This window comes from Cyanistes caeruleus, chromosome 3, assembly GCF_971803275.1.
Source record: "Cyanistes caeruleus chromosome 3, bCyaCae1.hap1.1, whole genome shotgun sequence".
In the NCBI taxonomy this organism is placed as follows: domain Eukaryota; kingdom Metazoa; phylum Chordata; class Aves; order Passeriformes; family Paridae; genus Cyanistes; species Cyanistes caeruleus.
Genome location: NC_141703.1, coordinates 85,834,766 through 85,856,356, shown reverse-complemented (window position 1 = coordinate 85,856,356; position 21,591 = coordinate 85,834,766). Strand labels below are relative to the sequence as shown.

Genomic DNA, 21,591 nt, shown 5'->3' with positions numbered 1-21,591 from the left:
ATTAGGGAAGTGTATTTAGATTGCACTGTTGCAGGCCACACTTTCCATCTCAAATGCTCTCCATCATTACAGGGCATCTAGCAGTGCTCTGGTTGCTCACCATGGAACACAGCTAGGGGTGACACACTACTTCCTGTGGCCACAGATCAACGTAACCCCAAATATGTCTTACCAAATAATAAATGACAATTTTCTTCTGCTCGCCTATGGCCTCTGGTGTGAAGATATAGTGCACTTGGACCTCTGCTGAGGAGCCACAACTTAATGTCTCAGGCTTTGGCTCAATTTTGAGGAAGCTCTTACTGAGAGAGTAAGAGCGAGTTACTCTGCGCGTGGTATGCTCATAGGATGGTGTCATCCAGTCACTGTCATAACAGTTCAGTTCAGGTTTATGATCTGCCTGAGAAAGAAGAATAAAAGGTTCATAGCCAAACAAGATCAGGTATAAAGTCACATAAAAGTCCACAGAAAAAACTCTGTATTGCACATTCTTAGGAGATTGTGGATAACATGCAGAGAAGACACAGAGAAGTGAGGTGACCCACCAAGAAATTTGCCTTGCTTTCCAATTGGCAGAAAAGACTGATAACCCACGGATAGACATTTCCCCTGTTGAGAAAGACAGAGGCTCACCCTGTCTCTGCCACTCACTCGAATTTCCAGGGAGAGTTCCGTGAAACTGATAGTGTCTATGGAAAACCAGGATTGTCCCTGCTCATCTGTAGTGTAATTCCCTTTGTATTTGTTTCCACCCACAGTAATCGTGATGGTTTCATTGGCAAGTGGAGCATCAGTGCCATCGACCAGCTTCACCTAACAAAGCAATAACAAACTTCAGGTTTTAGACTACCAACAAAAAACAATTCCCAAGTAATACATCCTCTCCCCTCTTTTCCTCCTTGCCAGGCAGGATATTTCTTGATAGAGAAGAACAAAGGAAAAGAATGTGGAAATGTGTGAGGCATGCCCTGAGTTGTCTGAGGGAACAACTGAGAAAATTCTCAGCAAAACAACCCGGTCAGCCCATGGAAATTATCTATTAGGATCCTAATCTCCTCAGTAGTTTTAACTCCCCCAGCCAGCTTCCTTTGGGACCTCCACCATGTATCACCTGCCTCTTGAACCACGCAACCTGCACACCCCAGGGTGGGAATCCCCACTGATGGGATTGTGCACTTGTGTGTTTGCTGTGCCATTTATTGCCCGTGGTCTCAGAAGTTCCCTACCATCCCAAAGAGAGGGATCCCTGGTTTGTACACATAGTCCAACAGGTCAAAGTGGATTCTGCTCATGGTGGACGTGATACCACAGGAGCCAGTTCCAGTCATCTCTATTCCTGAGACAGAGCACAGTAAAGAGGGATTATTAATGAATTTCTAGTCATGTTACTCCACTTTCCTCCTGTTTGCCAGTTCCTCCTGTCAGCCTGCCATCATTTTGCCTTCTTCATATCCTACATACCTGTGCCATCTTCTGTGATTTTGCCTTGTACCTCAATGCTCATCTCATATCCCTTGCGTAGGAGCTGAAACACCTTGGTCCTCACCACACCAGAAACACATCCACGAGCATCTGCCTAAGCAAGGGATTAGAGAGAAAATGGAAATTCTGTGAAGAGAGTTTGTGCCTTGAGGAATGAGAATAGATACCCCCAAACCCATCATGCTTAGCTTCTGTTCATGAAATTCTAGAATTTCTTCAAGGGTTGTCTCCAAGACCAGAACTTGTGTTCAGCCTGTTTCCTAGTATTTCATCCACACATTTTCTGTGTTCTATTAGGTTTCTGACACATAGTTTTCCAAGGGCCACATTGGTTTCCTTGTCAATTCCCTCCTCCTCTAGTTCTGTTTTTCTTTGTTTCTTCCATTGTCTCCTCTCTTTATCATGTTGCTCTTTCTCCTGTATTTATCCCATATACAATACCACCTCATCTTTGTTCCTTGTTCTCTATACAGCCTTCTTGTTTTCTCCTCATCTTTGCTCCTTGCTTGCAGTCAGTCCCTCTCACAGCTAGAAAATTCCTTCAAAGTTTCTTTCCTCAGTTTGTGGATCAATACCAAAGACCTCATGTCTGGCAGCTGGAGCTTTGTCACTAGTTTCAGTGGGGTCAGGTTTTCATCATCAGTCCTGTTTCCAGTTTAATGGTCCTTTTGTTAAGAATGCCTTCCTCTGGCATTCTCAGCTTTTCCCTGGAGAGAATGCTATCTCTGATGCCCTACTATCTCCCAACACACTTGATCTCTCTTGAGACCACGTTGCCCATTAACCTTCAGGAAAACCAATACATTTTGATCCTGGGACTCACCTGTCTAGTGAATTCTTCACACACAGATTCTGCTTCTTTTCCATAACAACTTGAAGCAGACTGGGAAAATTTCCGGCATACCTGGACATTCACCAGACCAGGAACAGGCTTCCCATAGGTGTACCTAATCGCAATGTGTTAAACAATGTATCAGATAAGGAGACAATCAGTCACACTCCGACACATCTCCTTAAAGACCTCTGTGCATGATTTCCTAATACTTCTTAAAGGCTGACTAATCTGACATTTTAATGATTTCCATCTTTTCCATAGTGAGATTCTTCCATCATCCATGGAAGATACATTCATCCTGCTCTAGGTGGGATGCCTCTGCAGAGAAAGGTTGACTTCAAAAAATTATTTCAGCCAGGAGCATCCCTGTATTACGAACTGCTCAGGGTTCAATGAAGAAATGGAAAGGCAATCAGGTACTCAGAAGGAGTGATTTGTGAGTTAAAAATGAGAACACTGGGTTTGCATCAGCAATTTAAATAATGTCTTATCTGACATCTTGGAGTATTTGAGGGTTCAGTATTGGCAGAGAAGCTCTGAAGAAATGTAAAGACAAGAAATGTGAGATAAACTGGGAAGAGAAGGATGCAGATTTGTTGAACATAATCATTTAAGGAATACAGGAAAGACCCTTCACTTTGAATGTTCAGGCCAAGCAGCAGGTTCAGGACTGACAGAATGAAATAAGTGTTCACTATATGGCTGGGAAACATTTAAAAACCCTCCCCGAGCACTTCTCTTGGTCCACAGCAGAAAGGCAGAGTGAAGGATAAGCAAGAGAGATTTACTGGAGCTCTGTGACTCACAGACCACAGACAGACACTGGAAGCTCGTTGTCCTTAATAGTGATCATCTTTGGGACCTTCACCAGGACCTCGAACCTGGGCAGCACTAGACGGAAGAGACAAAGTCTGGTATGAGAAGAGTGAATGAGAGCTGTGCTCTACACAGAAACTCAAGCACAGAGCCAGGTTCATCTTCATATGAACCTCTCTGTGGTCTTCAGTATTGCTCTCTACCCCTTCCGTAGGTTTTTTCAGCCTTCATCACTGTTTGGCCTCAAAGGCAATTAAGGAAGTTTGTAGTCCTTACCTTCCCTTATTTTCAGCACAATCTTATGTGGCACCAGAGAGCTGAGCAGATCCTTCACCTGTGTCCATTCAGAAGGACACGCTGGTCCTGTGTGTTGTGTTCACAATGCATAATTTGCAGGTGGGACTTGGAGCTGCACATTCACCACCTTTGTAATTTACCACATTGAAATGCCTCAGATCATTGATTCTCTTGGCTGATTCTTACTGTTCTGGAGATCCAGAGTTACTCCTGGACTCACTAGGATGTGCCATGGGATATCATCCTGCATACCCAGAGAGTGCAAGTGATCTAGCCACAGACTCCCAGACCGATATTTTCAAGTGGAAGAGGCAGCACTAAAGCCCAGTATAAAGGGGCACAAGTAAAATACGTATTTTGCTCCAGAGTATTGAGTTACATCCCTCTTCCTATATTGCATCCTGCAGCCCTATGCCTTCAACTCCTCATGCCCAGGACTGGACTGAAGCATGTAATGTCCTGCTTCCAGGTGGTGCAGCTGAGGGCTTTTTCACAGTGCAAGGAAATAACAGCAGAGTGGGTGCACATCCAGAAAATGGAAAATAACCCTGGGTTACACAGTTTAGACATAAATTTGCCTCTAAGATGGGAGGCAAGGCTCAATGTTTTAACCCCAGGGCACATTTCCTCAAAAGACTATAAGAGAAATAGCAATAGGAGAGATTCATAGTAAAAGGACTGAAAAACAAAGAAAAGAAAAATCAGTTTAGTAGGAGGCTAACAAAGGCACATACATCTTTGATTTTGTGGGGCATGCAGAGTGGTCTTTGTGGGAGGAGGAACAGGCCATCTGTCACCATGGCAGGTTGAAGCCTATAACCTTGTTTGTGGTCAAATTATCCACCATGCTTGACTCAAAGCCAAATAAGTCATCTCCCATGTATTTCAATGGCAAGCTATGGTCTGCATATTCCAGAAACTGCTGGTCCTGATCAATATTTGGTCTTCATGTAGAGTCAGTGGAGAGCCTGACTCTACATGAAGACTTTTCAAATGCACACTATGGTCAGAATACACATCTATGATCACCCAGAAGTTTTGTTAGAGAACTGAGGGTTAAAAGTCTCCCTGCAGCAGCATATTTCTCCTTACTCAGTCTCTCCTAGCAGCCTGTTTGTAACATTCATGGATTGTTCTTCAATCACAAGTTTTCTACCAAACATGTTTTCTAAGCTTTCACAGAAACAAGAGCAAAAATAGAGAGGATTATGAATGAAGAAAGAGACCCTATGCAAATGATGAGAGAAGAAAAAGAGAATCACCAAAATACTGCCATCTCTTCTTTCATATTTAGTGCTACTTGCAGCAAGCTGCTGAACTGGAATCAATTAAGGCAAAGTCAGCTGAAATTGGTGCCACAAGCCATGCTCAGGAATTCTGGTGTGTCCTGTGCTCCCAAGTGCACTATGGGCAAATACAAGCTCAGGCAGGTTGTAGAGATGCCATAAAATCAGAAACCACTTCTGATACTTAGCGCTTTCTGGCTCAGCCCCTATGAGCCTCATTGCCTGTTATATTCAGTCCCTTCCTTCTCCATGTTGTTCCCAGAAAATTCCAAATAGAGTGGTCACAGTAAAAGGCATTACTGTCAAATTCCTCTCCTTACCAAATTCCTCCACACTGAAGGAGTGCTCCACATGGGATGAGAAGCTCTTCTGCACGACTATTTTGTAGGAGCCTTGGATGGGATCCGAGGTGAGGGGGAAGGAGAGCTGTGTAAATCCTGTTTCTAGTTCCACCCCTTGCCACTGGTACACACGGTTCCTCTGGGGATCCTGCAGGTGAGGGTAACAGTGTCACAAGACAGTACAGGAGAGTGCCAGGGACAGAGCAGTGCAGTGCCTAGTGTATGCACATTCCAGCTGGCAAATACCTTTCTGTAATTATTCAACAATCTGTGAGGTTCTGAAAATACTTACCTGACAATTCTGCATAACTTGCGTCAAGAAGGCTTTTTAAACACTTCTTACACTCAGGGGTGTTGTCCCCCCATCAGCTCTACCTGTAAAGGATGGGGCCAGGAAGCTAGGCAAGACAGGCTGGCAGGATAACAAAAGGGAGCAGAATTGATATCAGAAGTAAGTGAAACACATGGAAAAAAGAGGGAAGTTTCAGCTTCCTTGACTGGCCATACAGCATGCAAAAGTTTTGGTTTCCCCCTGCCTGGAATGAAGACTGCTGAAGTACCAGTACACAATCTGCTGAGGAATCAGACACCTGACTTATCTATGGGACTGAGAAATGTACATGTTTAAAGAGTCCTAAGCTAGTGGTCAGGTGTGTTAGATTAGGTATGAAGATTAGGTATGGTGACAGGAAGAGAGGAAAGTATACTTCCACATACAGGCATCCAGCTGAGGTTCCTCCCAAGTGGATTCATGTTCCTAATGTTGGAGCTGAAGTCTCACCACTACTACATTTGTGTATTTCTCATTACTGACTATCAATTATTGATCCCCTCAGCCTCAAATTTCCCATAGAAGTCACTGAAAGAGCACAGTGGTCCTGTGTAGTTTAATGTAGCCTTTTCAGGCTCCTCAGCAGGATGGTTAATATTTATAGTCTTTCATTTTCTGTCTGCTCTTTGCATTGTACCTTGGCAGTCACCAAAAGTTTATTTACTCTAGATAGGTGTGTGACTCAAGGCATGTGACTATGTGCACTTACTGCACTGAGATATTATCTCAGGGCTTAGGGGAAGTGGAGATGTGAGTGACATCTCCCAGTTGGAGAGCATCAGTCAGGGGGAAGAAGAGGGGGCCATGCTCCTGAGAAGCCACCTGCAAGGGTGGCGCAGTCAGTAAAATGCATCTCATGGCTCTGACCAAATCCTCTTCATCATCACATTTCAACCCTGCTGAAAACTTATTGTGAGGGACACCACTGGGCTTCCTCAGAAGAGGAATTTAAGAAAATGTCCACATAAATCTCTACATTTCAAGCTGGGCTTGTGAACTTGTTGCCATTCCTGTGATGTATCTATAGGGAAGGCCTGAAAACCAGTTTGTTTTCTTCCTCAGGAAGGAGTTCTATTATTTAAAATTACATAAACAATAGGTCACAGGATAATAGTTCAGAAGTAGCAGACTCATACGATCTTCTGCCTTTGTGCTTCACTAAGATAAATTAGTGACATATAGGGTGTGGATTGATGGACATTTATTTCCTTACAAGTGCTGACTCTAAGGCTGTCACCTTTCTTCACTCCTGCCACTCTTTCCTTTGGTCCAGTCCAAGTTGCATGCAATCATGTGGTAAACTGCACTGACAGATCTGATCTGGCTGAAGAAATTACTCTAGAGTAAACCGGTGAGTTTTCTGCCACAGGAGCTTCCCACTCTACAAGAGTGCCTTGTAGAGCACAGCTGTGAAATCCAAACAAAGGGCAGTACTGGACTGAGAAGGGGTATTGAGGAAGGGAGAGGGGATGGTGAGGAGGAAGGACAAGGCCTACATAAGCTGGCTTAAGCAGCACAGACAAACGCCATGCTTTACAGACTAGAGCTGAAAACACAGATGTCCTTCCTAGGGATTTAAAATTGAAGGCTTTCATGGTATTGACACATCCTCACATAGGTTATGAAATTATTCAGCTTGCTAGGCAAAAGTGAGTGCTTGAATCATTCAAACATCTTCCTTTCTAACTTTTGCCTGCCACTGAAGTTCAACCATTTAAAAAAACAGCAAACAAAAAGAACATGCTTGGGAAGACAGGGAATGTCTACTTACCTAATTTTGTTTCTTTGGTTTTGATAGCTTATTTAACACTGGTCTCTAATTTGAACCACACTTGGCAGACAGAAACTCTCAGTTCTGACTGGGAAGAGCAATAAGCCATTTTGATGACCTCTAGCCAAGCGTAGTTCTGTTCACAGCATGGCTTGTAATGATCAATTAGTTTTCTCTTACAGCTCATTCTGTGATCAAAGAACCATTGTTGGAAGTTATTTTGATGCCTGACTATTCAGCCTTCCTTTAACCAAAGGGAAAAGGTCACATGCCTGTGATCTTTCCCTTGCCCCTCAGCCTGAAAACACCACTACTGGGGACTGGTACCTCTGTGCCTGCACGTTCTTCTGCAAATAATGTAGTTATCCACTCACCTGAACGTAGACAAAGGGAAACTGTGGGGAAAGAGCAAAAGAAAATCAGTGTTAGAAATATTTATCACACAGAAGCAATTTCCAGATTTGGACTGAAGGGCAGAAGAACAAACTTCTAAGAAGTCCTTTGGTTTTGTTTCCCTTTCTGTACTTGCTCCTTTTCCTTGGTTCTTGATGGCTAAGGGAATCTTTTATATAATATTTTAGGGCCCTGACCTTTTGTCTTACCACAGTATGAAGATGTGACGAAGCACAAGTTTTCAAATAACTTGTCTGCATGAGGAACTGATCGTCAAATAAAATAAAAGGTGGGCTTGCACCTCTCACCAGATCCATAAAACCAAGTTCTTGTCATGCTGCTCTCTAAGTGTGGCATTGCACCAACTGCCAGAAGCAGCTGCACACCTGTCACTACAAATGGAAACTTGTCCCACACATTTTTTTTCAGTAATGACATCCCTGCCCACATGCTTAACCACATACACTGAGCTGCAAGTCTGCTTTTAAACATCTATATGCTTCTGAAAAAGGGGATGTTTTTTTTTCAGCCAATAGAGATGGGTGGAGTGTGTCCTAGGATAGAATACAGAGCAGGTAAAGCATGGTGTGAGAGAGTATCATATGTTTTAAAGGCTGTCTTCAGTGGTTCTGGATGATGACAACAGTGGTGTTAATTAAGGATTAAATCTCCTGGCTAACAACAAGGAATTAAGGCTCTACCTTCTCATTCAGCGGGTAGAAGTCTTTGTCCAGAGAGACGATCCGAAACTGAACTGAAGAGTGCAACAGAAAAAAATGGAAATTCCACTGTTAAATTTTTATCCACCACCAGAAAATGTCAATGTTTCAGTAATTTATAACTCGGATCAACAGGCTCTGAATTGAGATCTCTAAATAAAAGAAACAATTACTTCAGGCTCTTTCTCTTGCAGGTAGTGAGGGGCAGATAAATTTAGATAGATAATCAGGTCTTGGCTGAATTGAATTATCTCTTGGGAGTGCCTGTCCTGCTTTGTTGATTCTGGTGCAACCAAGGGAGACTATGCCTTGCAGTCATCCCAGTTTTGTGCCTCTGCTTGAGTAGAATGAATCAGATCCTGTGCCTACATCTGGCTGAGATGCTGTGCCTGGAGAATGAAGACTAGGAATGATGGAAGTGCCATGAACTAGACCTCAGCTGACACAAATAAGATTTACTGAGCACCTTAGATCCCCCCATAAAGAAATCTGAGACCTTTAAATAGAAGTACGGCACTTCTGGAGAATGGACCCCTTAAGACTTTATGCTGTCAGAGTCAACACCAGCCCAGTTCCTGGTACCTGTCTGTCCAGGCTTGTAGATGGGTTTGTCTGTCTGGATGAAGACCAAGCTTTCAGAATTCTTGATCAGCACTGACTTGCGGCTCTTGAACTGCAGTGTGTCCCCTGTCACCGTCACAGTGAGAAACGCCACCGATGTGCTATTGGATTTTGGAAGCTAAGGAGAATGAAGAGGATAACTGCTTTACTGATTCACCCCATTGCACTGAGTGTTGAAGGAAGAAGTACTAGCTGGGTCAGAAAGTTCCCTTAAGGGACAAAAAAGGCTCAGCTCAGGGAGCAAGAAAAAAACATGATTGCCTTCCTTCATTTATATACTTTTCTTAGAGAAATATTGAACCCGATTTTATTTTAATCCATCGCATGATTTATCAAAAAGAAAATTAACCCAGATTCATTAACTAGGGTATGGAACCTGTTGCTTACGTTACTCACCAACCACCCTTCTGCAGTAAAAAATTGTGCATAAGCTGCAGAAGCAGCCATATGACTTCCTGGACATCACTGTCTTTAACAATTCCCCAGCTTCTAAAGTTTTCACGCTATTTTCATCTCAGCTTTACACATATCAAACAAACGTGGGGCACATTTTGTCAGTCAAAGTTCCAGAAGACTTCTCTAAGGCATGCACGCAGAGAACTACCACGTGTGACACAGAATTTGATAATGGGGGAAAATCAGTCCTCATAAGACTACCACTGTCAGTTATCCACATTGAGTTAATCCTTTTGTTTGACTTATCTTAGGGGTCTCTGATTGCAGTGTGTCTTATTTCTCGTTTCTGGACTGCTTGTATCTACTATGCCACATCAATGAACACAAGAGATCATCCCACAGGGATGAGATACTCACAGAGAAAGGGATGCAGGTGAACACATCTTTCTCTGACACCACATCATCAATCAAGCTCCTGTTCTCCCCTAGGTACTCGAGTGTGGCACTCAGCGTCACAGACTCGTTCAGGTGAGTCAGCTGGACACAGACTTTCTCTTGAGACTCCGTGTGTATCAGAAAGGGCACCAGCACCAGGTACTGCCTGTGAAGAGAGGGAAGCAAGAAAGATCAAAAATGTGAAACAGTTTTAAGGCAACCGTATGAAAATGAAAGAAAATTAACAAATCAGCATGCCTAATCCGTTGTCATCCTTTCGAATTGCAGTGCATATAACATGAGCATTCATTTTATTTTGGGTTTATACATATTAAATGGTCTAACTAATTAGCCTAAAAGCAGGGAAATGCTTGCAGTAGAAGGAACAATTTCTATGCTAATAGAGAGTGCTTTACAAAGGATGTTTTGTTTGGCTTCACAGCAGGGGAGTAAGGATGGTTTGAAAGGTTTCAGGCTGTTAATTGAATTTTGTATATCCCACAATCTCCTTTTGAGACTCAGTGGCATTAGCTAAAAACAGCTGAGGAAAGAAACCCACCCACTTGTCTGGCTGCTCCAATCTTTGCCTATGCAGGTTTCCAAATCCTTCACATGCTAAGCAAAGATGTGAGTGCTTGCAGTTTGGGACCTTATTAAGACGAGCACACAAAGGATTTCAGAGTGTAGTGTTTTATTGCGACTCAAGTGTACTCGCATCTTCAAAGAACTTTTGACAAAGGTCCCTCACAAAGGACCCTTAAACTAAGCTGCCACTCAATAAAAGGGATCATTTTACTAATAAATCAAATTATTAATTCTGTCCTGCATAAGTTTGTTGAAAGATAGGACAGAAAGGGTAGGAACCAGTGAAAACCTCCAGAGTTTGTGCTGAGACTCCTGTTCTTCAGTACAAACCTAAATGATCTCAGAAGTACAATTTTTTTCATAATTGTGCAGGATAAGAAAATTCTAAAAAATTGACTTACACATTTGTGGAAAAGATTTTTTGTATGATAGAACTGAGTAGCAAAAATGGCAAATTAACTGTTCATAAAGGGAAAATAATAATTGAGCTCCTACCACTCAGACTTGAGCACTGTTGGTCAGTCTTGGAAAATTCTCAGTCAGTAATCAGTAACAAACAGACTGTCGGGAAGTCTATTCAGAAAGGAATAGAGGACAAATCCAGCTGCATCCAACCAGAGCTACATTTTTACCTGGGCTCTGAGCTTTCTGGGGAGTCCTAAAGCTATTGTGGAGGCAGTGGGATCCAGGCAGTACCTGCATTTCCTTCACCATGGGGCAGCACTGTGATGAAATGTGGTGAGGAGCCTGCTCTGAGCTCTGCTCAGCCAGTGCTGCTGCAGAAGCTGTGAAAAGAGGGAACTCCAGCCTCCCAGAGAGCGAGTTACAGCTTGTGACTCTCTACTTTCTCCAGTGTTTCCTTTCTTCCACAGCCTTCTTACCACGGCCTCAGCCCATGCCGCTTCCCCTAATGCCATTCCCCCTGTCAGTGGCACTGGCAATGCGACAATAACATCCAGTCTACAGAAAGGACAGCATGACCTAGTTCGTGGGGAATTTGGCCTCATTTCTCTTCCTGTTCACTGTTCTGCTGAAATTTTGGCCAACTTGCAGAACTTCCCCTTAGGCTGGCTTCCCTGCCTTTGAAACAAAGATATAAACCATGCTGTTTATAGACCTGTCTTTAGGTGTTTTGGGATGTGTTGTTGAGAAGAGACAGATGAATTAAATTACTATGAGCATTTTAAGTAACTTTGGTCACAAAATCCATGTATAGACATTCCAGGACAAAAAGCATCTGGGCTGACAAAAGAGACCTCGGCATGCAGTGAGCTGCTCTGACAAGAGAGGTGGTGACTGACAGAGGCATGCATCACGGAGGAATAGGAGACCATAGAGATGGTGGCTGAGGTAAAAATGGTGAGTTTGTTTATATGGAAAAGGTAATACTGTAGCTTAAGTTGGAATAATGTCTATCTGTTTATTGACTCTCAGCTGCTTACCAGAACAAGCACCCAGCCAAAGAAAGCAGTGAATTTCATCAGCCCAAATCCATAACTGCCAATTCAAGTTTCATTATGACCTCATACTTATGACCAAATGCAGAGTATTCCCAAGCATGAACACTGCATTGTAAAACAGCTTACATGCACAAAAGGACCTCTGGATGTCCCAAGCCCACCTTCCCTGCTGCAACAGGACTTTTGCAAAGGACACTATAGATGGAGCTTCTACCATCTCATTGGGTTATCTCTTCCAGTGCTGCACTAACTTGATGAATGTGTTTTCTAATACATAATCTTAGCCTTAATTGTGTCTCCTGTCCAGCTGGCCACCTCTGAAACAGAAATAGCAGCAGCAATTTCTGCCCAAAGAAATGATACCCCTACTTGCATAGGGCACAGTAAGCAAGTCTTGGTTAGAAGTTTAATTTTTGTCTTCAGTTCAAGGGTTGCTTCCTTTCTGTGTTGTATACAGCATCTGATCTATCCTGCACCCGCAACAAAACCACTACCATCAGCTACCTAGCAGTTCACTGCTCAGAACTGCCTCCCTACTGGGCTCCTGCCTTCCTTCTGTGGGCCCAATAACACCCTTCTCTCTCCCACCTCTCATCCTTTCTTTGTTCTTCCCTCCCAGAATGGGGCTCAGGTAAGGGACAAAAAGTACCCAACAAGAAAGATGGAGAGAAACTATTGCCAAGGGACAGGACAAGGGGGAATGGATACAAACTAAAAGAGAATAGGTTTAGATTAGCTATTAGGGAGAAAATGTCTTCACTGTGAGGGCGGTGAAGCACGGGCACAGGTTGCCCAGACAAGCTGTGGCTACCCCATCATGAAGTGTTTAAAGCCAGGTTGAGTGGAGCTCTGGTCTAGAGAAAAGGATCCCTGTTCATGGCAGGGGGTTTGGAACTGGATGATCTTTAAGGTTCCTTCCAGACCAGGCCATTTTGTGGTTCTATGATTCTATGTTGCCTATAGGTCTGAGCAGTATGGTTTCATTCCCTTTCCCCCTGATGTTGGGCAAGGATGAATTAAGTAATCTTCATTACTTAGTAACATCAGATTACTGTAGGGAGACCAGGGAGCTCTGCCTGACCCCAAAGCAGACTTGGTTGGCTGATCTACCCCAGAAGCACACCAACAGGGCAGATGGATGAGGGACTGATGGTACAGTGTGAGTCCAAGGTCCTTCAGGCTGACCCTGTTACAACTTTACCTCTGCCCACACAGTAAGTGTCAGCAGCAATGCTGCACCTCCTGACAGCACTATGCATAAAATCTCTGCAGCCAGCACTGCATTCTCACCGTGCTGCTGAGAACTGCGCCTCTGTCAGCACAGCAGGAAGAACAGCAGCCAAGGTCTGAAGAGGGAGACTGCTCCCACCCAGACAAGAGGCTTTAGGGCCACACACTCTGGTGGGCAAGGCTGGGGTGGGCATACCGGTCTCCAGCCCACCTTGCCATGCCTGCTGCCCAGGGCCATGGGCACAGCTCGAGGTGCAGCTGCTGGGCTGCACAGCCCTGGCCTGGATGTCCCGGGAGGGCGCTGGCACCAGCCTCCCTGCTGCAGGAAGAGAATCTAGGTCACAGATCCTCTCTGAGAACAAGTACATCTGATGCTGCCAAGGGAAACAAACTGGCAGGAGAAAGGGGAATAGACTGGCTTGAAAGCAACAGGAGAATGGAGAGAAGTAACTCAGTGATTGAAACGAGGATACTCTGGGGAAGGTAAGCACCTGGATTCTAGCATCATGCCCAAAAAATCCCAGGCCCTGAGAGGTTTCTAGGTAGAAACATATTTAGGCAAATATGTTGTGAGGAGCCAGGTCTGCACTATCAGGCAGCTGCAGGGCAGGACTGAGGGCACTTGGGCAGAAATTGGGGAGAGGGTGGAAGGAGGCCACTGGCAGGTAGAGAGAGAGCCCAGGGCTGGACAGCCAGGGGATCACAGGATGGGAGTGGGGAGCACTGTCAGAGCTGTGCAAAAAACTCAGGGCTTGGTTATTAGTGGGAAGGAAACTGAAGGAAAAAGGCAGCACTTAGACCTCCCTCCCCCCCTCCGCCTGTGTAGCTTACGGTTCTGTGTGGAGAGGAGTATTTCCAGGAAGGAAGACGAGAAGAAGGAGGAAGATGTTTGGTTTGCTGGGCAGCTTGTCCTTCCCCATGGTGCAGAGCAGGTCGTGGTGAGCCAAGCAGTGCTGCTGTTTTCCTGCACCTTGTAGTTCTCCTCCACTCTGTGCTCTGTCAGCCTCTTTATAGCTGCTCTCTGCAAACAGCCCAGGGGCTGGAGGAGATAAGGGCTGGGGGCCAGGGCCCATCCGGAAACAGGGAGAGGCAGCTGGAACAGAGGGACAGTATTTGGCCAGGGACTCTGCAAGTGGGGGAAGGGTATTTATTTGGATAATGCTTATATTAGAAATCTTTGAATGATTCATGCCCTGCTTTCCTTAACCCATCAGATATCCACAGTGTTGGGGATATGAAATGTGTTCAGCACATGGTAATATTCCCTGTGGGCAGCATCCAATCACAGCAATCTGATTTAAATTTCCACAATATTTCCTTCATTGTTCCTCTTCATCAGCACTTTAAAATATATTATTTTGACTTGGAATGATTGACACAAAAGATTAAATTAATAAGTTAATAGAGCCCATCATTAATATTGATAAATTTCAGTCACAACATGCCTTATTCTTCAAAGTTTCATCTGAGCTATACAGTCCTCACTTTTTTGCCTGGCAAAGATGACACAAAAATTTAATGTGTCCTACCCCTCCAAGTCTATGGCCACTTTAGAAAACACATTTTCACTTGAAAGTAAAGTAGGATATTGAGCTGTGTAATTTTAGTCACGTTAATCCAGTTTTGGTATAGTTTCCTCTGATTTCTTTTCAGTTTCTATGCTTTAGCTTTGTAGGTGACTGCCAATTGTCCAAAAGCAGAGTGGCTGGCTGGTGATTGCAACTGCAGGAAGAAAAGGTGTCTGTGGTTGGGTGTAAATACTCTCAGTACTATCACAACAGTGATATATGGGGGAATCCTTGTCTTCTTCAGGATCTTAAGCAATTTTGGAACCCCTGTTACCAAAAGTAAATAATCCCAAGAAAGACACTTGTTTCTCTAATATGATTCTGTTTAATCTCGTCAAGGACAGTAGCACAACACTCAACCCTCAAAGCCAAAGCCAAGCAATAAATTGAACTTTAACCTTTGGCTTTGAAGAACAGGCATGTGTGGAAAGAAAAAGCTGAAGAAACATTTCTTAAAGACACTGATACCATGCCTGTGGTGGTCCATGCACTTTCACCTAAGAACTCCTGTTGGAAACCAGCAGCTCTAGTAAAGGAATGTCTCTCCTTAGTGCTTACATCAGCTTGTTATGATGACAGGTTAGAAAAAGTCTGCTGCAAAATCCAAGACTTACATCAAAGAGCTCCAGTTAAAAAAATGCATTAGCTGTTCAGCTAAAGGCAGAAAAAATACTACAGAAAAAAAAAAATCAGTATTGTTATTTTAAAGGAAATACAGATGATGATATTAGTTTTCCCAGTCTGTGCATATAAAGCAAAAAAAACCTAAAGTAATTTATTTTGTATTAAAAAAAAAAAAAAGGTATGACTGGGAAAGGTCTTTGGATAAATCTGTAAGAATAACTGCAACATCCAAAGATGAAAAAAGGTGTTTGTCTTTGTATAGGAGACAAAATACTTCACAGACCACAGTGAAGGGAAGGTCATCTATCAAAAAACGTCAGTCAATATGAACATTTTACAAGTTGCAACAAGCAGGGACAGGAAGATACACAGTGAAACAAAATACCATAAAACAGCTTCATCAGCTAAACTTCAAATGAAACTGAAAATGTGAGTATGAATAAAGATCATTCACTTTAGCTGCTTGTTGAATGATTTAACTTGAGAGAAGGGCCTGGCAGCAGATGAACTGCCTTTCCCAGACGTGGACAGCTGGGTTGTCAAATATAACTCAGATTTCTGTGCTGTCATATGAACAAATGAGTAAATTCAGGCATGACAAAACCATCAATGAATTATTTTCATTTTAATGCACTTTGTAGATTAAATTGTGAACCAGATTGGTAGCTGAATTTTATAAATGATCCTGTGACCATATTTTGCCTGATGTGAGGAGGCCATCTGTAGGGTAAACCCTATAAAAAGCAGGAGCTTTCTGTCTCTCTCAGCTAGATTATAACAAACATCCACTCTATGTATAAACTTGGTCCCGCCTTCGAAGAAATTGATACAGTGTGTTGCAAAAAAGGTTATAAACAGGATTGTTTACCCGCAGGCAAGAGAAATCTTCAGTGTGTCTGTTTGATACTTACAGTACACAGCACACACAGAGTAGGATAAATTGTTGAAATTGCCTTATAAAATCCATCTAAGGTAACTAGTGAACGATATCTAATAATTTTAAAATGTGTAAACAGGAAACTGCTTGCATGTTAGCAGATATTTTTGGATATTACAGAGAATTGAAGATAATCCCCGACGTAGTAACAAATGACAAGCTATTTTAATTTATACTTTTGTACTAGAATTTTGCCCAGGAGGTAGAAAAAGCCAAAACATTTACAAATGTGTCTCAGAACAGCACTCAGGACAATCAACTATGCTCTTTTTGAGTCATATGACTCTTCAGATAAAAATTTACCATGTAAAAAGATATATTAAATGTATATAGACTTTCTGTTTAGCTTTGGCTGTTAAATTATTGTCTGGGCTACCTCTCCTCAGGTATAGGCATCTCGTGAAGGTTCTTCTGCTGGCCCTGAGGTTATGTTCAAGTCAGGTTGAACAGTGTTGGAGCCAGGCTTTCCTCAGAGGTGCACAGTGGCAGGAGCAAGGGCAATGGGCCAAGCTTCGTACAGAGAAACAATGAGGAAAGGAAGGAAAAAAAAAATGTTTCTCCCAAGGGCTATGTAACAGCAGAACAGGCACCCACAGGGGCCATGAGACATCCATCCCCAGAGACCAGCCACTCTTCGTGGCAGAAGGCCATGAGCAGAAGTGCCAGTGGAGAAAAAACACCCATAGTGTCCAGGCATTCTAGAGATTTCTGCCATTTAGATTTAAAGTTCACTTACCTATAAAACAGTAAAACTCCAAATCACAGCCTCCCTCTGGAAGGCTGCTCGAGGAGGGCAGCAGGAGGCTGTGCCAGTGCCACCTCCCTGTGACACAGCCTGTGCTGTACCACCTGGAGTAACACCCACCTGCTCCTCAGCCCTGCCTCCCAGAGCCATCTCTCAGAGACAAGGGGGCCAAGGGGAAGGGCTTTGTGCTCAGCTCGATTCCTGACTCCCTCCTGGGTAACATAATGCACGGCCATCAGGCTCTCTCTGTGCTACAGCTTGGCCAGATGTTTGGTACACAAGTCATCAGCCTTTTCCCAGTGCAGAGGAGAGCTGAGGCTCAGCTGGTGTGCTTGTCTGGGTTTTGAGATGGAGGATGCTACAGGAAAGCCAAACAAGAAAGTCCTAGTGGAGTATGAGGCAAGGAAATCAGATATTGTCATATTTAATTCTTTCCCCTGCACCTCTGCTTTGCTATGTTTCAGCTTACTAGGCAGGGCAGAGCTGAAATTTCAGGTCAGGGGAAGGTGTATGAGCCTTAAAGTTCCAGTGTAACACAACTGGAGAACAAATCCATTTATCAGGAACCTTTTTAACACAGTGTCCTGCTACAGAGCCTGTCCTGGGGACAGGACAAGACCTCTCCTAAGCAGCCATGGGCTCTGAAGAGAGAGCCAGCTGTGCATCCCACAGTCAATGCATAGGACTTCCCAGATGTGCTTTACCTTGGCACAGACCCTGGGGACACACCTTGCCTTGACAGCAAGGACAGCAAGGGGAACCAGTGGGACCTAGAGCTTATCACGGCTGGAGAAGTGAAGTAGAAAACCTCTGGCACAGTTATGCAATTGCTTCCAGTAATAACCCAGCCTTAACCTCCCTATGGGTAGTGAGCCAAAGGGTAGGAGGCTGAAAAAATGTGTGAGGTTAGCACTTTAGCACTTTAGCAGAGTCCTGTCAATAGCCAGTGGTGATTTTTATTCCCTTTACCTCTGCCAGCCTTGTTATCTACCCTCTCTTCTCTCTCAAACAGGACTTTTTAAATCTCCAGGTTCTATTTACACAGTGTGACAACATGGAGTCCTGAAGCCCTGCTGAAATCATCTTCTTAAGGGAGATCCTGGTTTGTCCAGCAGGAACAGTGATGTGGCAGAAAGGATCTCTGTGTGCTGGGCTGCAAGAGTATCAGAAAGGGGAAGAGTGAGATGTTCCCTTGAAGGAGTCTATTAGGTCTTATATTCAGTGTAATGCCTTGCTTTTAGGATTTTCTTGACCCTCAAGAGGTGACCTTGTACAAGGTCAAGCAGAAAGGAACTTTCTCTTGCTGTGAGCTACCGGATTAGATTACACTATGTTGCTTTTTCACTTGAAAAATTATCAAGGAAAGTTATCATTGTTGCTCTGAATAATCAAAAATTGAAGTGTATGAGGGATGTTCCTCAGGAAGTCCTTCTCTGACACTCAAAGTTTCACAGCCAGTGGTGCCAGAGATGTGACCACACTTCTGTGTCACCTGACTGATGAATCAGATGGTGGGAGTAAATTCAGTACAGACAAAGCCCTACCTCCCTGATTGTCCACCAGGTACAAATGAACTCAGCAAAGAAATCATCAGAGAACAAGATGACAGAGCAATTTGATATTGTCATTTGTTGGCTGAAGTATCTTCTGACACATTTCTGGTCTTCTCTGATCATTGAAGTGGTTGGCCATTACTTACACTTCATATCTGACACAGGTGCTAAGACCTGAACATCAAAATCATACAGGTGGGGTCTTGCTGTGCTGTTGTTAATAGCTTGGCACTATTACCTGTGACACTGCAGGGATCACACAGGGTTTGAGTGAAAAGATGGAGCAACCAAACTCCCTGGACCAACGACTCCTTTGTCTGACCCTAGCTAAGCATTTGAGGGACCTAAGCAAGAGAATGCTTCTACACTAGAGCTCATTTTTCTGGAGAGACCCCTTCTTTTTCCTCTAGGTTTTGCATCCTGCTGCCTGCACCGTGGATGAGACTAATCTTCTACTGGAAAAAAGTTGATGTTTACTTTTCAAAGCAGGTATGGTCATTGTAAGTCCTCTTCTTAACTAGGGCATAACATCAGCCTCTTGCAGATCCTGGAGTGTGGACTCCACATGAGCAGCAAATCAATTCCCAGAGTACAAATAAATTTTACAAATAATTATTTAACACAAAAGGGAAGTAAGCTTGCCAGAGCATTTTAGTCAAAGACATTATGATGTGATTACATTTTGTTAACTCTTTTTTGTTAATAAGAATTGCATTTCAGAACAGCTTTTAATGTACTTCCATGCATGGGCCCATAGGAGATCCAAAAGCTTCAGAGCAGGTACAAGGACACTGGCAACACCCACAGTGAAGCTGGGAGTTTCCCATTTATTGTAGTGTTGCTGACTCAGTTCAGTGCCCTACACAACAATTTCAGCTTTTTTAAACTGAGATGTGCAATACCAAGCACAGTAAGCCAGTGCATGAGCCTTTGAGTTGGCAGCAGTAAGGCCAGTGCAGCTCTTGGGCCAGTGAGCCTGATTTTATCACATTGGACAACACAGTTTGCTTAGTCTGTAAGACTTAAAAATTACAAGGAACACTCCCCAGATCCCTGGCACCTCAGGATTATGAGATGACAGAGGAAGAAATGACATTCAGTCTAATGGGTGTCCCAGGCTTGTTCAGTCCACAATTAATATACTTGCTTCAGTTTCAGGTGTGTGTGGACCTGATTTTTTGAGCCTGTAAAGGTTTTCAGCCTGTCAGTGAAAAATTCTCTTCCCAAGGGAAACTTTCTTGAGAAAGTTTCTCTCTCGAGGACTATTTTTATAAATAATTTATAGTTCTCAAAACAATACTGTACAGCTGTGTTGAGGGTGTTTTCTCTTGTTCCACCAATGGGACTAGAGAGGTGTTGTTCCCTTTACCAATCATGTAAAACCTGTATCAGAACACCTTATAAAAGGGGCTGAAAGGTCCTGAAATAAAGCCCTTCTGATGATCCTCTTTCTGCTGTGGAACTGAACACATGCTCCTTATTTCGTGTCCAACAGCGACAGGTGTGTGGCACAAAACCTAGAGCTGAAACACCAAAGTTCCAGACATCTTGGAGGTGTTGGAATGTGTTTTAAGAATACTGCTGTTCCCTGTGGGAGTGGAAGCCAGGGAGACATGATCTAGATGTAAAAATCTGGAGGGAGAGTGTGAGCATGGGATATTTATTAGATCTGACTGCAAACACCAATTGTCTGTTTGAGTTGAAGGATAAAATTGGGTAACAAACATTACATTTTCAGCATGCAAAAGAAGAGATTGCAGTGGGAAATGAGCATTTCATGTTTTATTAGTTAGGTTTGGCCTAGCAGGAAGATAAGGTTTCAAAAGTATGATAAAAATGCACTTTTTTTTTTTTTAAATCTTTTTTTTTTTTTTTTTTTTTTTTTTACCAGGACCTTGTTTCTTCCCAGGAAATTATGTTTGGCAGAGCAGAATAACATATTTGGCCAGACCTGAGGGGGGATTTTTATGAGTTCCATGTGAGGTGCTGAAGCCTGAACTTAATTGGTCTTACATTCCTAAGGAAGATATACACCCTGTATCCACATCCACTCTGTCTGCTCCCCTTTTCAACCTGGTTACTGTAACTATTGATTTATCTTGCTTTAGTCCAGCCCAATGCTCATGTAAATCAAGTCAGTTGCTACAATCTGGGCTGTGTCAGAAATACAAAATTCACAGACTTTCTTGCTTTCCTCCTTTTCCTCCTTTCATCCAAAACTGCCAGTGATGTTTTAATTCTGCATGGAGATCAGAAATGTACCCAAAGCTATTTCATGTCTCACAGATTTCTCATCTGTGGAACTTTAGAAAATGTTTTTTTATAACACCAGTATCGTGCACATCCTGCATGGCCAGCCCTGTGGAATTCTAAACCTCAAATTTTTTACTGCATTTTGAAAAAAAATTGATTTGGGGAGAGGAATATCCTGTGTTGACTGGATGATTAATTTTCACCGGGAAAAAAAAAAAAAAAAAAAAAAAAAGCAAGCCTGCATGCAGCTTTTAGCAAATCTCCTGGTGGAACAGATCCTGTCAAAACACATCCTAACCCTTGGCACTTGAGCAGTTTGCACTTAAATTCCTGCTCAGGCCCCTGTGGGTCCCATTATCCCCCCCAGTGCCTGCCTTGCTCCATCCCCAGTACTGGGAAGGAGGAGCAGCATCCGTGTTTCTTTCCCGAGCCCTCCCGATGCTGCTGTGCTGATGTGTTAGTGTTTGCAGAAACCACCACGACTCCAAGCGTGACAAAGCAGGGGATGACAAGAGGTGCAGGAAAACAGGGAGGCTTGCTGCTGGTGGCTGGAACCATGATCCATCGTGGCCTGGTTTGGACAAACTCTGACCAGACTTGTGGACTGGAGGGCCTGATGGGGTGAGATCCAGGATGTGGGACCAGTTGATCACCAGGCCAGGACTGCAAGCTGCCCCTTTCCTCACCCTGTCCCCTGCTAAGCTTGATGCAGAGTCACTCTGTGATCATAGAACCACAGAATCACAGAATCGCTCAGTTGGAAGAGACCTTCAAGACCATTGAATCCAACCCATGCCCTAACACCTCAAATAAACCATGGCACTGAGTGCCACATCCAGTCTTTTTTTAAACACATCCAGGATGGTGACTCCACCACCTCCCTGGGCAGACCATTCCAATATTTTATCATTCT

The 21,591-nt window shown here is 43.5% G+C and overlaps 1 protein-coding gene and 1 long non-coding RNA gene across 5 annotated transcripts in view; one reads left to right on the top strand and one right to left on the bottom strand.

Moving 5' to 3' along the window:
• Nucleotides 1-14,127, bottom strand: part of LOC111925744 (alpha-2-macroglobulin) — a 36,565-nt gene extending 22,438 nt beyond the window's left edge. For all 3 annotated transcript variants that reach the window (XM_086882394.1, XM_086882395.1, XM_086882396.1), the window contains exons 1-12: nucleotides 13,830-14,127; nucleotides 9,706-9,889; nucleotides 8,854-9,010; nucleotides 8,254-8,306; nucleotides 7,534-7,554; nucleotides 5,037-5,205; nucleotides 3,124-3,208; nucleotides 2,306-2,429; nucleotides 1,462-1,576; nucleotides 1,227-1,336; nucleotides 652-813; nucleotides 173-400 (exon numbers count right to left, since the gene is read on the bottom strand). In XM_086882394.1, coding sequence (XP_086738520.1) covers nucleotides 173-400; nucleotides 652-813; nucleotides 1,227-1,336; nucleotides 1,462-1,576; nucleotides 2,306-2,429; nucleotides 3,124-3,208; nucleotides 5,037-5,205; nucleotides 7,534-7,554; nucleotides 8,254-8,306; nucleotides 8,854-9,010; nucleotides 9,706-9,889; nucleotides 13,830-14,071 — 1,650 coding nt within the window. In that variant the 5' untranslated portion in view covers nucleotides 14,072-14,127. The remainder of the gene's footprint in view (nucleotides 1-172; nucleotides 401-651; nucleotides 814-1,226; nucleotides 1,337-1,461; nucleotides 1,577-2,305; nucleotides 2,430-3,123; nucleotides 3,209-5,036; nucleotides 5,206-7,533; nucleotides 7,555-8,253; nucleotides 8,307-8,853; nucleotides 9,011-9,705; nucleotides 9,890-13,829) is intronic.
• LOC111925776 (uncharacterized) overlaps nucleotides 13,359-21,591 on the top strand; it is a 44,530-nt gene continuing 36,297 nt past the window's right edge. Inside the window, exons 1-2 of one of the 2 annotated variants that reach the window (XR_015284903.1) lie at nucleotides 13,359-13,481; nucleotides 15,453-15,619. This is a non-coding gene — a long non-coding RNA (uncharacterized LOC111925776). The remainder of the gene's footprint in view (nucleotides 13,482-15,452; nucleotides 15,620-21,591) is intronic. The other variant, XR_015284904.1, reaches the window with a different exon arrangement.